This window comes from Taeniopygia guttata, chromosome 23 (assembly GCF_048771995.1).
Source record: "Taeniopygia guttata chromosome 23, bTaeGut7.mat, whole genome shotgun sequence".
NCBI lineage: Eukaryota > Metazoa > Chordata > Aves > Passeriformes > Estrildidae > Taeniopygia > Taeniopygia guttata.
In genome coordinates, this window is record NC_133048.1 from 290,237 (window position 1) to 306,170 (window position 15,934).

At 40.8% G+C, this 15,934-nt stretch overlaps 1 protein-coding gene across 3 annotated transcripts in view; it reads right to left on the minus strand.

The window, feature by feature from the left end:
* RLF (RLF zinc finger) overlaps nucleotides 1-15,909 on the minus strand; it is a 41,412-nt gene extending 25,503 nt beyond the window's left edge. Inside the window, exons 1-3 of one of the 3 annotated variants that reach the window (XM_030290314.4) lie at nucleotides 15,646-15,909; nucleotides 10,385-10,539; nucleotides 4,394-4,475 (exon numbers count right to left, since the gene is read on the minus strand). In XM_030290314.4, coding sequence (XP_030146174.4) covers nucleotides 4,394-4,475; nucleotides 10,385-10,539; nucleotides 15,646-15,864 — 456 coding nt within the window. In that variant the 5' untranslated portion in view covers nucleotides 15,865-15,909. Of the gene's footprint in view, nucleotides 1-4,393; nucleotides 4,476-10,384; nucleotides 10,540-15,645 lie in introns of those variants that run through there. The other 2 variants (XM_072917823.1, XM_030290315.4) reach the window with 2 other exon arrangements.
* Between the last annotated feature and the right edge of the window lie 25 nt (nucleotides 15,910-15,934).

Consider the following 15,934-nt stretch of genomic DNA (forward strand, 5'->3'; position numbering starts at 1 on the left):
CTTCATTACGCAGTACAGAGCCAGCAGAGCCCAGCCCAGCTATAGGGATCCATCACATTTCAGCACCTCTGAAAGGACCTAAGAAGGTGAGAAAGAAGGGGCTTCTGATACAAGCAAACTGATTTGCTGGGTCAGCACTGTGTTTGAGATTCAGGGTATCAATATCAAAATACCAAATATGAGATTCACCAATGTATGTAGCATAAGTAATTAACAACTTTCAGTACACTCCCCTTCCACTACAGTGCTTAGTTGAACCATATTGCACCTTCTGAAGAATATAAAGCTAACATTAATGGGAATATATGCAAAAATCTATTATGAACATATCAAAAGTCCTTGAAGAAACTTAATGCAACATTTACAGATCTCATTAAGTTACGACAACACCATAAACAGGTTCTAAAGAGTAGGACATAAAACATTTCATTCTAGATGAAATCAGGAAAGAATAATACAGTAAGAGTCTATGGACAAAGTTCAAAAGAAAAGCCTTGAAACAATTTACTAAAGACATCAGGATTTTTCAGTCCTGGCAGTTTAGAGTGATCAGCATCTACTACAGCTTTACAAGAGTTTTTGGCTTAAGCTCTCCCTCAACTCGCAGCTTTTCTAAATAAAGCACTGATGCTCTTTGTAAGGCTCGAAGGGAACCCTGTTCCACAACCCATATTCAGTACTCAGAACAACACACTGAAGATGTTTTTGAATGCATGGTTTTACCTTCTTCACCTGACTAGATTACATCGATCCACACAGTACTTCTTCACTGAGCTCCTCTTGTATCAAGAGCCTTGTTGTAATTCTGTCCCAATTCTTCCACTCATATTTACAGCATTCCCCCACTTCTGTCTGCATCTTTTTGCTTGCTGCTACTACATAAATCCATGCTGAGACTCCTGCCATACCATCTCAGATCTTGCTTTCATTTTACCCAAGCTGCCTCTGATCTTGCTTAAGGATGAGGAAAACTGAACTCATGGGTGACTGTAGGACATAACTGCTGTTATTTAAGATACCAGAACGAACAGGTTTAGACACCAAGTGAAGATTTTGACAGCATTTTGTGTGTCCAGTATAAGCTGGACATCAGTGACACTCCACTTGCAGGTCTAGGACTGTCCCCACACCTTGATGCTTTGAAATTCAAGCCCTCACTCACCTTTCACATTCCTGGGATGAAAATTTATTTTAAGTTTCACTGACTGCCATTACCTGTGTAGATCATTACAGAGCAACAATTACTGCAGGCAGATGCAAAAACCACCTCCCATATTAGGAGTTATAATCCTCTGAAGCCACGCTTGTCCGTTTTGTTAGGAAAACAATAAGCACATTTACATCCATGAGTCTTGGGCATGTGCTAACATAACATTCTGCAGTGCTTTCCTAATGGATTTCCCTGGAGATCTGCACCTCACACAGTCACCCACAGGTTTTAAACCTACAAGACAGCCTACAAGTGATTCCTGTCTGAAGGTCCCTATTGCCCTTCATATGACTTACTTACTCCTGTGGTGATAAGTGGGTTCCTATTTGTACTCCAAGGCAGGGTACAAGTGTTATTCTCATACTTCTGCCAGAGAACTACTTCCAAATCTTATTAGAAACACCTGTTTGTAAAAGTCCATAAACCTCTTCAGCAAGTTTTCAGAATATCACCATGTTTAATCAGTTCACTATCTGAACTACACAGAGCATTAGGTGAGTGCTAAACTTGGAAGCTGCAGCCTCAAAAAGTCCCTACAAAAGCCAAGTATATATTACTGCTCCTGGCAGCAGCACATCTTGAATTTTCCCTTAGTTCTAAAAGTTGACATGAGAGATCTGAGCTTGTGCCACCCTTTGCAGAGCCCCAGAAGATAAGAGCTTACATGTATGTCTCAAACACCAACGGTGAGATGCTGAGGACCCAACCAAGCATTGTTGGTAATAACACACAAGGATTATTGCTAATAACACACCATGAGAAAGAACAAAATGTGGCTGGAGAAGTTACCTTAACCCTTTATCCAACCCCTCCTGCTGTGTGCCTACACAGTAGGTAAAGCACTAATAGACCAATTTCCATGCCAAGCACGTAATTTACTAATAAAATTTTGATTTTGTGCATCCTCTGACTTCTGTAGATTCTTAAGGCCACAAGGGTTTACAAATCCTGGACACTATGTCCCTCATAAGAGTGGGACATCACACCTTTCTACCACTGGAATTTAACAGCTCCCTTCCAACATATTCAGCATAAATAGAGCCATCTCATCAGACTAAAAATCTGCTCTCTATTGACAGACATACCAAAGTCCGATTGCTCATTTCAAAATCCTAGAAATGCACAGATCTGTTACATCATGGAAATCACTAAACTTGGTAACAAGAATTCTCCTTGCAGATCCCTCCAGTTAAAAGCTAGCAACTTTTAGAGCTGCACTGTAACTCTGCTATAATAATAATAAAAAAAAATCCTATATATGCCCTCCCATATTCCGAACATCTTGTTTCAGGCCTAGGCCATGTCAGTTGCAAACATATTTTCCTTTTAGTGTAAGGTAAGATCACAAGGCTCAGGGAAGACCTTATCACCATATTCCAGCATTTAATGAGTAGCTACAAAAATCAATGGATACTCCCTTTTAACAAGAACTCACATGGAAAAGACATGGGGTAATGGGTACAAGTTACTCCTGGGGAAATTCTGACTGGACAACCAAGGGAAATTTTTCATAATGAGAAGATTCCGCCACTGGAATAATCTTCCCAGGGAAGTGGTGTATTATCCAATGTTGGACAATTTAAAGATTTAGCTGGACAGAGTGATGGGCTATCTTGTCTAGACCCTGCCTTTGTCCAAGAAAGGTTGGACCAGATGATCCTCGAGGTCCTTTCAACCTGGTACTCTGTGATTCTGATTCACTCCTCTATACCCTGAATGACCATAGAAGTAAATTAAAGAAGAGTTACTTTGGAAACACTAAGTTTCAACATCTTGCATCAGCCCTAACATAAAAGATGGAACTGTGGCTGACCACTCTTCTCTGTGGCATCCCCACAAATAAAGGGGTTGGGAGCACAGACCCATCTTTTGGCCAATAGCCAGCCAGACAGCACAGCTGGGCATTGTCAAAATGAATTGCTGGACCTCCAAACCTGGCTCTGGAGTGCTGCAATGTCCATTGTGCTCTGTTACAGTCACTAAGGAAGTCACAGGACCTATGCACTCAAAATAAATGACAGATCCTTGTCACCACTAAGACAACAGAATTTAAACTGTACCTACTGCATTTCTTTCTATTACCAAGTACATGCCACACAAAGCTGTTTCATGATAGTAAATATTCCATGATATTTCAGGAAAATGAGGTTTCTCTACACCTAGACTCACTCAAGCACAGACCATCTCTGTCCCTTCTGCAAAAGCAGGACTACAAAGCTCTGCTAGACTGCTCCTCTCAGTTTAAAGTGACAGGTTTATTCATCTACAGTCTACTGAAAAGTTTTCACACCTCTTGTTTCCTTGACTACAGGGAAAACATAAGTAGAGGCTCAATACTAGCATCTTCAGAGCTAATGCAGCAGTAGCCAAGCCTCAGAGACTGAGAAAATCCCCAGTCAAAGGGGTAAAAGGTCTTGCAATAAAGACAGCTGCAAGGTCTAAGTTCACTTCCAACTATTTCCTGCCAAGGTCTTCACCAGTAACTTTTAGATTCCAACTTCACCAGTCACAGCTAAAGCCAGAACAGACAATAGCAGAAACAGAGCAGTCCCTGGTCCTGGAAGGGCCCATCACTATGAATACAGCAATACCACTCCTGTCTTTCAGCTCCATGAGGAACACCAGTTCCTGCAGACAGCTACCTTCAGACTAAAACCCACAAAACATCTCTTCTTCCTACACAGTCTACATTAGCCATCTTGATTTGAGTGTCGGAATGTTGCAGTATGAGCTTATTTCAGCACCACCCATAAAGAAACACTGCTAAGAACACCTGGACTAAAGACATGTCCTATCATTTCCATCCCTCTCAAATAACCAGGTACAGACACTAACCTGCCACTCAGGCCTTCACAAAAGCTCTTTTATCATCAAAGCTATGTTTTAGAGCTGTTAAATCACTTCATTTAACTCAGTCTGTCTCTCATACAAATAATTCAATCAAGACTTACTAAGGTTCTCTTGCTTAAGTTGCCATCAACAGTGTGGTTATAAATACGCTGTTGGGCCTTAAGACTCCCAATACGGTTGCTGCAGTCACTTTTGCTGCTCAGAAATTCTTGCTGCCTAGGTAACAGCAATGCAGGACAAGTGGAACTCAGGGGAAGGGTAGAAGAGACGGAATATAACTGCAGCTTTTTTTTTTAATATGTAAATTGCAAAAAAGAAATTCAGAACACTTACCTGAATGGATTGATGGAATCCTAACCACACCTCATGTGGCAATTCACTTTCAGGAATTGAAAGCAGTAGCTCAAAACAACTCCTGGAAAAGCAAAAGGCAAGTAAACAAGCTACCTGAACACATTCTCTTGTTACATTAAATAACATTTCTGGCACATGCTACTTAGTATTCAGTAAAGTAATGACAGTAACACTGAAACATGTTAGGTTGTACAAATCAGTTAAAAGCCTGAAACAGCCAGGAAATCAGGCATGATTCATCATATGGAAACAGTGCTCCTTTTTACTACACACAAGCTCTCCAATTTAAGGTTGCAGCTACTCTTATCATAAAGATAGTCCATTCAATGTAGCTCAGGATCATTGCATCACAGAATTCTATTCTTTCTTCTCAAAGGAAGCCTAATAACCATTCTAAATAAAGCTCACTGGTCTCTGGCTAGAGGAAGAATGAAAGCCAGCTTCACCTAACTCAACATTTCAGCACTGACATGCACAAGGGAAAAAACCCCAAGAGACAGCTTGACAGAAGACACATGCATCAGCACCAGAATGGATCTGGACAAGATATGTCAAGAGGAGAATCAGCACCTAGAAACACCTTCTGAGCCCTTGATACCAACTGGGGGAGCATTCCAATACCTACAGCACAAACTGCAACCTGCCACAGCAGGACTGCTGCCTGTCTTGTTCTCAAACAGGAGCCATCCAACCTGGTACAGAACACATGGATTGCCTAAAACCCTACTGAACAATTAGATCTAGTCAAACTAAAATGTTAACCATGACACTGCCTAGAGATTCACAGGACTTGCACACAGCAGAAGTGTTTTCATAAATCGTGACAGTGTAAGGAAAGAAATCTATTCTAGGACACCACCTATAAAAAAGTACTGAATCACTGCTGTAAGCTCCATCTACACTGATAGCTTCAACTCTTGCTACTTTTTCTTCAAAACATTCTCTCTCAAATATTAAACAGAAGAATGACAGGGCAACACATGCAGTCATATGACAGAAGAACTGAGCTTGGGGAAGTGGAAAAGGAAGAGATGACCATAAGGAAAACAGGAGTTTCAGATCTGCTTAGTACTCAAGAAGGTCCATCTTCCTTCAGACTTCTGATAAATGCATTGAACAGTTACCTACCAAATGCTATGCCTACTCAGTTTTTAGCCAGATTCAGCAGTCATATACATCAACAAGACCAAATGGATGAATATTGAAGAAGTATCTGCCATCCTTTTCACATTTCATACATTTGAGTTCACTCCCAATCCTGGTTCCTTGAAATAGTAGTTGCTGCAAAAAGCTCTAAGCACTTTAATTAGATTGGCAGAAAATACAACAGCCTTCACCACTGTCATTCCATCATTATTCACACCACTAGGCACAAGACTTTGCTGGTGACGAAAAAGCTGCCAACAGGACCACCAGATATTCCAACTGTCATAGGTCTCAATTTAAAAAAATAACCTGGACCCTGTTTTGCCTTGCAGTCCAACTTGGCAGTACAAGTTAATTCACCAGCCCAAATGTTTAGATCCAGGCGGTTACCAACAGACTGTCAAAACCAACTTTATGAAACACCTGAACTCTATTTGCACATAAAAAACCCCTAAAACTTAAAAAACCCAACAAAAACCAAGAAAACCAACAAAAATCCCCAAACAAAAAGCCAACAACAAACCAACCAAGAAAATTCCTAGGTATGTGTTCTGTTTTCATCCACTTCACACAGACTCTATACCCAGAAACACATTGCAAACTTCATGGTCAATGTACTTTTGTAAAGTCTTTTGATCACACCTCACTTTCAGACTTAATCAATCCTACCTATGTCCACTTTCAACTCCTAGAATTAAGTTTTCTACAACATTTCTTTTTCATATATATGATATTGGTTATGTAATATAATTGACTTGAACAAAATTACAAAACAAGCTTTGTAATTTTTCTAAAGTTAAGCATTCCGTTCCCATTTGGACAGTGAAAAAACCAGCAATTACATTTTCAAAGCATTGTGTATACACAGTGAGATAGTCTAGGAAGAGCAGAGGATTTAATTTATATCTCCAGAGTTACTGTCTGTAACATAGGACTGATCCGAACAAAAAGGCCAAAGTTCTTTCACTGCAAGTCTTCCTCAGGATCCCAACACAGAGCACTCTGGTCTGGAAGTCACTCCATAAGAAATCTGGAGCTCCAGATTATAAGCTATCACGTAAAACAACTTACAGCACAACTGTAAAAGTAATATCCAGGCTATTCCAATCACATTTCCTTGGCAGAAGAATAATTAGAATTCTAAGTCAATTAACTAAGTTTTTTGGTAAAAATTGATTCAAACACACAGGTGCATAAAAACTTCCCCACTGCCAAGGGGGACAACACACTATTTAGCTTAATTATTTCTTTTGGTTCTTATTATACAATACTTTAAAACACACTGAAATCCCACTGCCCTCTTTATTGCAATGCAAATAAATAGAGTTTACATGTCTTGGCTAGGCCACAAATCAAAATACCAGGATCATGCCATCAAGTCAAGCCTTTCTAATCCTACTTCACCAGTACCATGACAATGCCTACCTATACAAAACTCAATTCTAAACTTCAGTCACAATTTTTGCAAATAAACTGTAATGGGTGCTTAAAAGTTTACATAATTAGAAAAAATATTATCCATCTGAAACACTCAGCTTCAAAATATCTTTTAACAAAAGATGTCTTAGATATAAATTTCTTGGTTTTGGAACAAATAATGCTATTCAAAATTCAACATATTATTTGCATACAATTTTTCAGTACTCACTTTATATCTCATTCACAAAAATTTTTTAAATTAAATTTAAAAACCTTTCAAAACCATGTTTATCTTTAGGTTGTATTCTATTATCTAGCCTAATCTTCTCAGAGACAAAAAGATGACTCATTGTACATTGGATTATCAGCACACATTGTTCACTTGTTGCCAGGAATTATCCTGTGCTTATTGAGTTGAATTAGCTCTTAATGATAGTGGAGTGGTAAATGCAAGCTAGTGAATCAAAGTGCAGCAGTGGGTTAGGCTGAGAACTGCTCTATGACACAAACAGCTCAGTATCATCTGTGCCTGCCCACAGAGTGCTGTGGGAAGGAAGCCCAGTCCTGAACAACATCAGTCAGGTACCATAGGTACAACCCACGGGTGAACTGAGCTCCAAGCCTGAGCAAGACTGCTCTGATTGGTTCCATACAGTTTTGCTCCTTAATCCTGATGGCATTCAAATCTCCTTTCACTTTTTATGCTTAAAAAAACCATACAAACACCTCCTCAAAGTTGCAGAAGTGGCAAGTTCCCTTTCAGTTCACTGACATCACAGCACACAGGAGAAAGTGGAAAGCAGTGTAAATCTTAGCTAGTGGCAAAGGCAATGTGACTTATAACCAAATATTTATTCTTTTTTAATCTATTTATCTTAAAATCAAATAAACCGTTTTCAGATGGAAGTAAAATTTTTATACTGATGGTAACATAACACCTTCCCCCTCACAGCAGCTTTAGAAATAAAGCACTTACAGAAGTTTGAGTGAATAACCAGCTTCAAGGGTGTCCTGAGATTCACAAGGATAATCAGCTAATTAACTGTCAGTGAAAGACATCTCTGATATGGCTAACTCTTTATTAATTCTTCTACAGAGGCAACACCTTTGAAATAGTAATACTGGGGGTGAGGGGAATGCACTGTGCTTTGGGGCTGTGAAAATAACCTGTCCAAGTTCCACTTGAGCAAAGCACGTAAGGCCATGGCCAGAAAAAAAATTCTTGTTTCCTACCCACACAACCCCAAACGTTTTGTCACATCTGCAATCTACAAGAGCAACCACTCCAAACTTTCCTTTTGTTGCCTAAGGTTGGACAGGGGACCAACAATATCTCACACTGCATGAGCATCATGTTTCTTATGGGAGGCACAGTCCCTACATCATGTCAGCTGCACTCTGAACACACAGCAGGCAGCAGGGGAAACCACAGCACACCGAGTTTTGCTGTTACTGGCTCACCCTGCCGAGAAGGAAGTCAGGAGGAGGAAGTTCTTTTCCTCTTCTCCAGGAGGAATGTTGGAAGGGAAGAAGGATTTCAATAGGAAGTAGAGCACTTCTGCTTTGAAACAGCAAGTTTGCTCGTTTCACTTCCAGTCAAGGTTCAAGTCTGAAAACACAGTGTGCGCGATAGCTGTGGGTAACCCAACTGTCTCCTCAAAAATCACAATTACACGGGAACAGTATGTTTTTGTGCCCCTAACTAGGTAACAGTCTTCCTCCCTCATGGACCCTCAACTTTTATCTTTAATTCCCTGCTCTAACTTCTCTCATACTCCCTTGGAAACTTATGAAAAAGAAAAAATGTGGGAGAGTTAATTTGGGTATGCAATTATCCTCCTTATCTTCCACCTCACTCTTAGTGTTTCTAATTCTTTAGATTCCTTTCAAATATAATCATTATAAGAAAGAGGAGATTTCAGCAAGTCAGCTTTTCTACTGTCCTCTAACACAGTTTTCTGAATATATAAGCTACAACAAACTCCTCCCCCGAAAGCTGGAGAAAATCATATTAGCAAAAGCAGAATATTCTGATATTTCCCAACAAGAAAAAAGCAATTCTGATATATAATTGGGATTTACACCCCAAGATATCTAACAGTGGCAAAATATACAGAAAATAGTCCAAGTAGAGATGCCCTGCAAACACTAAATGACAAACTTTTAAAATTACTTAAGTAGGAAACAACAAAATACACAAGCTAATTAATGACAGTATGACGAAGACAAAAATTCTCTATCCTTAAGGGGACAGTCTGAAAAAGCAATGAAGATATTTTCCCAAATATGTGTATCATGTACCAGGTAAATGCACTTAAAGTTTCCATTGAAAGAACTTCAGACACAGTTCTCCTGATTTCACATGTTTTCAAAAAAAACCCAAAACCACTCCTAGTTCACATATTTCTCACAATTAAAAAGAAGATAATTCAAGGCATTATTTGGAGATAATCTGGTTCTAAGCTGTTTTACATTGCATGTCAGTCCATTACAAAAGAAAGCATTTGCCCAAGGAGTTCACTGCTAAAGTCCATCTTAAAGTGCATACCCGAGTTCAGACCACAAAACAAGTAAGAGACTGATAACAAAAAAAACCCTTAAAATTGTCATAGTATCACTTTTATTTATGACGATCTTCATGTTCAAGGTTCTAGATCTTCACCCTCCCTGCTCAGATGAAACCTCACTAGGCAAGGAACGACCAGCACATCACCTTAGGATTCTCAGTTTATACTGATTATACCCCAGTGCACATACAAGCCCTCAGTCTGCACTCTTCAATCACAAAAAGCTGCTTTGCACTTAGGACAGACTTTGAGGAACTACAGGTTATCCCAATTCAGCTGATGGACTGTAAAATGTTCTCTGTTCTGTTCCAGGAATTGCTGTGCTTTAAGTCATGTCTAGTCTGCTTTGCAATCTTACAGAACAACTCAGACTGCCACAAACACAGATCAGCTTGTCCTTTTCAACAAGGGACACATTCAGAATGCCCCTGCTCTAAAGGGACAGAGCTGCAACACGGAGCTGCAACTGCAGAGCAAGGGATACAGGTTTATTAATCCATGTGTGAAGTCTTATATTGAAGTTTCTGTTTAATGAGTACTACACTAAGCTTCTTCTACAGAAAATAATACTTGCAGAATGTTTTAAGAAAGAACAGAAGCTTCCTAATACCTACATGATTATCCAAATACAGAAGAATAAAGAACTTGTCCATGTTAATTAATTAAATGCTCAAATACATTTTTGTGGTATAATTAAAAATGTACTAAATGTACTAGATAAATTCAAATACAGTTGTCATATTAAGCAATAAACAATTTCAACAGCTTGCCCTCTCATTTAGAAAGTGGAGTTTTTTTTAAACAAAAAAAAAAATTAATATACCAACTTAAAACTTACAGCACTAGCCTGCCAAGTACCAAAAGAACATCTTCACATTCTGTAGTCAAGTAAGGTCTTGCATTAGCAAAGCTTTGGATGGAGATCCGATACACTTCCAAAAAAGGTAAAATATGTTCCGATGCACCCCGACTGCCAGCATACTGGAGCAGTGTCTGAAACAAAATGAGTTATCATTAGAAGTTCTTATAACACACTTGTGCTTAAAAACAAATGTCAATATACAATATCAGACACATACAGTGGAATAATTCTAGAAGTGAGAAATTTTTACTCTGAAGAATTTAAAGTAGCAGCTTTTCACCTCAACAGAAATTCTCCCTTTTATTGAAATATATTTTTATTTACTTTATTATCTTGATAAAGTTATCAGAATTTCTGCTTGGGAGAAAGCTAGATGCAATTGGCAGAAATGTGGGCTATTAAGTAGAAAATTCAGGGAGAAGTCCTACACTTGTCTCCTTTTGTACAACTACCATGGAGACAGAACCATGTATGCAATACTGGAATCTTTATTACTAGTGAGAAAGCAGAAAAAATAGGCAAAACCTCAAGATTAAGAACATTGCTACAGGTGTAGTGTTTTAAAGATCCATGCATTTCCCACACAGCAAACATGAAGGCATCAGAAAGGAATCCAAAACCCAGATCAGATCATCATGTAGGCATTTTTCAAACACAAAATTACCCCAGATTTTACTCCTTGGCCACAGCAATCCCACATTACCTGGGCACAATACTATAGCAGCAATATAAAATCTAGCCAGGTTTAACAGGAATCACATCAACACAGGGACAACACTAGTACATCCCAAAGTTTTTAAAAGGTACCTACAGCAGCATGCTGTGCTATGAGGTACAATTTGAGAGCAAGTGGAGCTCTGAGCTGAGGACACCTTAGCTCTGCCGACTGCTTGCTTCACAAGCATCAGCCCTTCCCTAAACAGCCTCCTGCACCTCCAGAGCAGTGACTGTACTTAGCGGCTCCCTCTGCCATGTGGCATTATCCCTAGACTAAACAAGGAAACAACCTTGGTCAAAGCCAGCTGCAAAGAAAATAAAACCAACAAAAGAGGCTGTGCTTTTAGGAATCCTTAGGGCCAAGACTTGGCCTGCCCAAGGAGGTGGTGGAGTCATCATCCCTGGATGTGTTTAAAAAAAGACTGTATGTGGCACTCAATGCCATGGTTTAGTTGAGGTGTTAGGGCATGGGTTAGACTCAATGATCTATAAGGTCTCTTCCAACCTAGTAATTCTGTGAATTCTGTGAAGACTGCATGGGGAAAAAAAAAAAGTTCAGAGTGCTTCACCCTACCATTCAAAACAAGTCAAATTGACCTACAAGGATGGTGAGCCACATCAGTTTTCAAATCACTTAAAGTTGGGACTCTGATACAACAAACGTATTTTAACACCTTTAAAAAACCCATCTTATCAGATGGTGAATGGAAGGAGGACACTATGGAACAAACCCTACTACAAGCTTGCTAAAGCCAAATGCAGTCATAATAATGACCAAAAAACTTCTAAGACAAAACCTATACTCCATCACAGCAAGAAATATGTGGCCAGTAGCCAATGTTACATCAGTGATATAACTACACTATACTTATCCTAGCCCCTAAAACCAATGCAGACTAGCAGAATCATGTGTTACACCTAAGAAAAAGAAATCTATAAAAAAACACCATCCAAGAATCAGTAATCCATGGTTTTGTGGATCACTCTCCAACAATTAACGAACAGAACTTCTGGGTGAATGGAATTCACAAACTTTCCCCAAAACCCACAAAATATAAGTTATAATACTTAAGCTGGGGGTGTGGGATTGGAAGTTTGTAGAAACCATCCTTAAGCACAGCACAAAGATCATTAGCTACAGCAGATAATGGTGAATAATACCAGTCTTCAAGTTTATTGAACAGATTAATGAAAGATTGGATAATATAACTCAAATCATACATTGCTTTGTAGCATCAAATCACATTCAAAGACTCTCAAGATGCAATCCTCAGAGAGAATCAACTGATGACTATCATAAATCAGCTGTTTAGTAAAGCCAGCAGTAGCACTACCATTACAGTGACTAGAGAAACAGATCAAACACACCAATCCCTGCACTTTTCTAAAAATATATCCATTATACCAAATCTATTTAAAAAGCCATATTTAGTACTCAATTATTTTGACAGACACTTTGATCATAAACTACCTGGTCTATGTAAATCATAAAACACAGCAGAATACTTCCTAGGATTAAATAAATTTTCTGGTAAACACTGCAGCCTTGCTCAAGTGCAATCTGAGCACTGGGATCAAAGTCTTAAAGCATTAGGAATTCACTGAGTAACTGTTTATGAGAAACTTCTTGTCAAATACATAAACAATGGTTTCAGTGGAAAAAACAGATTCAAGGCAACAGATTTATTAATAGCTTAGGCTTCAAGGAGCTGTAGTTTGGAACATTATGATGCTATTAGTATAAGCATACTGACAAGCCAAATGTAGTAACTGAATTAAAGAAGTTCTTCAAAGCCCTTGTGTTATTTCACAAGTCATAGTTGTTTAGTTGTCCGCTATGGATTTCTCCATTTCTCCTGGCAGTCTATATAAAAACTATGATGGAAAAATTATTAACCTGACAGAATTAGATAACCTACATGTTTAAGGGATTCTCAAGTAACAATTTAGAACCAATTACTACCTTACAGTATAATTACCTGAGAGAGTATTCACACATTTAACGTCTGGCTAATTTACACGCCCATTTACACCTCATTCCACCCTCCTCTGATTCTAGTAACACATCTGATGGAAAGTGGGGTGAGAAGTGCAGAGACCACAGCCACCTAAGGTGTAACGTACAGGCCAGCCTAGCCCCTCCACACTGCTCAGATTTTCACTTTCTGCAATGACAGAACACCTGCTTAGCTCCACTTCCTCAGAAGCATCATTTTTTTGCTCAGGTCCAATTTAAAGACGAAGATCTCAAAGTTTCCTGACCTGCTGGTACAGCTTTTTAAGAAAAATACTTTCTCATGTTCTTAACCATATCTCATTGCACTCAACATGTAATCTTCAAAAATTTCAGAAAACCAACAGCTGTGAATGTGCAAAGCATTAATGCCTATACAACATAAAAATGCAGAGTCAACCCAATATTTAGGCTTCAGCAGTTTCTTTGTTTTGTTATCCTGGACAACAGTACTATTTCTCTGCTTGAAAATAGGGATCTTCAAGGAAATTATGACACCCAGCATCACTCCCCATATGAGCTACTGGAAAGCTGCACATAGCAGCACAAGTTTACAAGTAGTAAAACAGCATTCAGACAGCCCAAAGCACAGGAAATTCACTAATTTGGTTCACAGTTTGTCTGGCAGCCACGGTAATTTCCACAACAAAACAGAGCACCTTCCAGGCCCCTGCCTCAGCTGTAGTCACAGGATGGCAAACATAAAAAATTTCAGGTCTCCTTATGTCAGCTGCTTCCCAAAATCAAACTTAAGCCCAGATAAATTCAGCTTCTTTCTAGGCACATTTTGCTGTAGCTTAATAACTTTATGTCAAGGTATCAGTGGTACCTTCCAAGTAATCAATACAAAATTGAGCTCCCTAAATTTCACTTACAGGCAGACCTTAAGTTATTGAAGTTATCACAAATATCCCCTGTCAGGGGAAACCCAGATATAAAATTACAGCCCACCCACAGTGGTCTGACTGCACAAAGACATCACAAATTCACTCTCTATGAAGGATGAAGCTGCTTCAGGATGGAGCAACAGTTCCATGTTCCTCAGTGCACCTCCTGGAGCACAGGCATGACAATCCAAAAAGTGCCAGACTGATGGCAACCCAAACCCAACCTTTTCCATTTTTATCTGTGTTATCACAGTACTTTAAAACCACACTACAATAAGAGCACAAGGATCCAGAGGGCTACATTATTTGTGGGACATGGTATGGGGTTTTTTTGTTGTTGTTTGCTTTATTTTTTAGGTAGCAGAACTGTCTCTCACCACACTCCACTGATCAAGTATCTCTAAAACTTCTGTACCAATGGAATCTGGGAAACTGGACATGCACACACACAGATTATCCTGCCAGCCGCTATTCAGAGTTGGCTGAATATTTGTGTCAATTCTAACACAATGTACACCACTGGAAACAATTTTAGTAAAATTGTTTAAAATCCTACATGAACAGAGTGACACTTTGTAGCAGGCTCCATGTCAATGCAAGGTCACATATACTGAATTTGGGACAAACACAGCAGGCTGCAGCTGCACCTGAAAGAGTTTTGAAACCTAGAAAATACACTTATTGTCTTGTTTCAGTAAGAGATGTGCGAAACATCCTCCCAGAATGGTATGGCACAGCACACAACCTGTGGATGCAAAATTGAAGACTGTGAAAGGTAACACCACTTATATATAATTTGGGGCAACCCAGCAAGCTTTTTTCTCTGATTCTGCCATTCACCAAACACTACAGCCTTATCAGCTGACGTACCGTAAACAAGCTTAGAAAACAGATTTTTTTTTTTTTCTTACTTTAAAACCCATAACCTCTTCATACTCAACAGGGACAACTCTCCAACCATCGTAACAGCAATTTTTCAACCCTAGAGCTCATAGTAAATGATGCTGTGAGGGTAGTACAAACCAACCATTGGAAGAATTGACTTAAGAATGAGTTAACTCTATCACTGTGCCTTTAATCAAGATCAGCCCTTCTTCTGCAACGTAGGGCCTCAATTTAGAAACTGGCGATCTTCTTCTGGATTGCACTAAGCGAGTAGTCAAGACAAGATAGCCAAAGAACAGCTCATTCAGGGACTTAAGGGCCCTGTAAGGCCTTACAGGCCAGCAAGCATTCCTTACACCCCACGGCAGATCTCAAACAAGGCGCAATACGCAGATTTGACACCGAGACAAGTGAAACAAACAACCAGAGGTCTCGGAACCGAGCCAAGACTGCACCGAGCAATGCGGCGCGGCCCGCCTGCCCCAGAGACCCAGCCGGGGGCCGCAGGGTGCCGCGGTGCGAAGCGATGCCAAAGCCCAAAGGCGAGCAGTGCCCGCGGCCCCGGCTCCGGGCTGGCGGCGCAGAGCCCACGGGGCGCCCTGGGCAGGGCGTGCACAGCCCCGCCGGGAGGGTGGGCACGGAGCCCCGAGCCCGGCGCAGCGGCAGCGCCGACCCCACCGCGGCCGCATCCTCAGCGCGCACCCGGCCCGCGGCCCGCCCCGCCCGCCTCCTACCTGGCAGAAGCCGCGGCAGTAGGCTCGGGACGAGGCCTCCGATACCTCCTGCTCGCGCAGCTCCGTCTGCAGCTGCCAGAGGCGAGCGCGGAGCGCCGCCACCACCCGCGGCACCTCCGGCCGCGCCGCCGCTGCCGCCGCCTCGGCCTCCGCGTCCGCCATCTGCGCCCGGCCCCGCCGCGCGTAGGCACCGCTCACGTGACCCGCCGCCGACCTCATCGCCCAGGGACGGCGCCACGTGACGCGCGCACGTGACGCGCGGGCGGGGCGGGGCGGGGAGCGGGAGCGG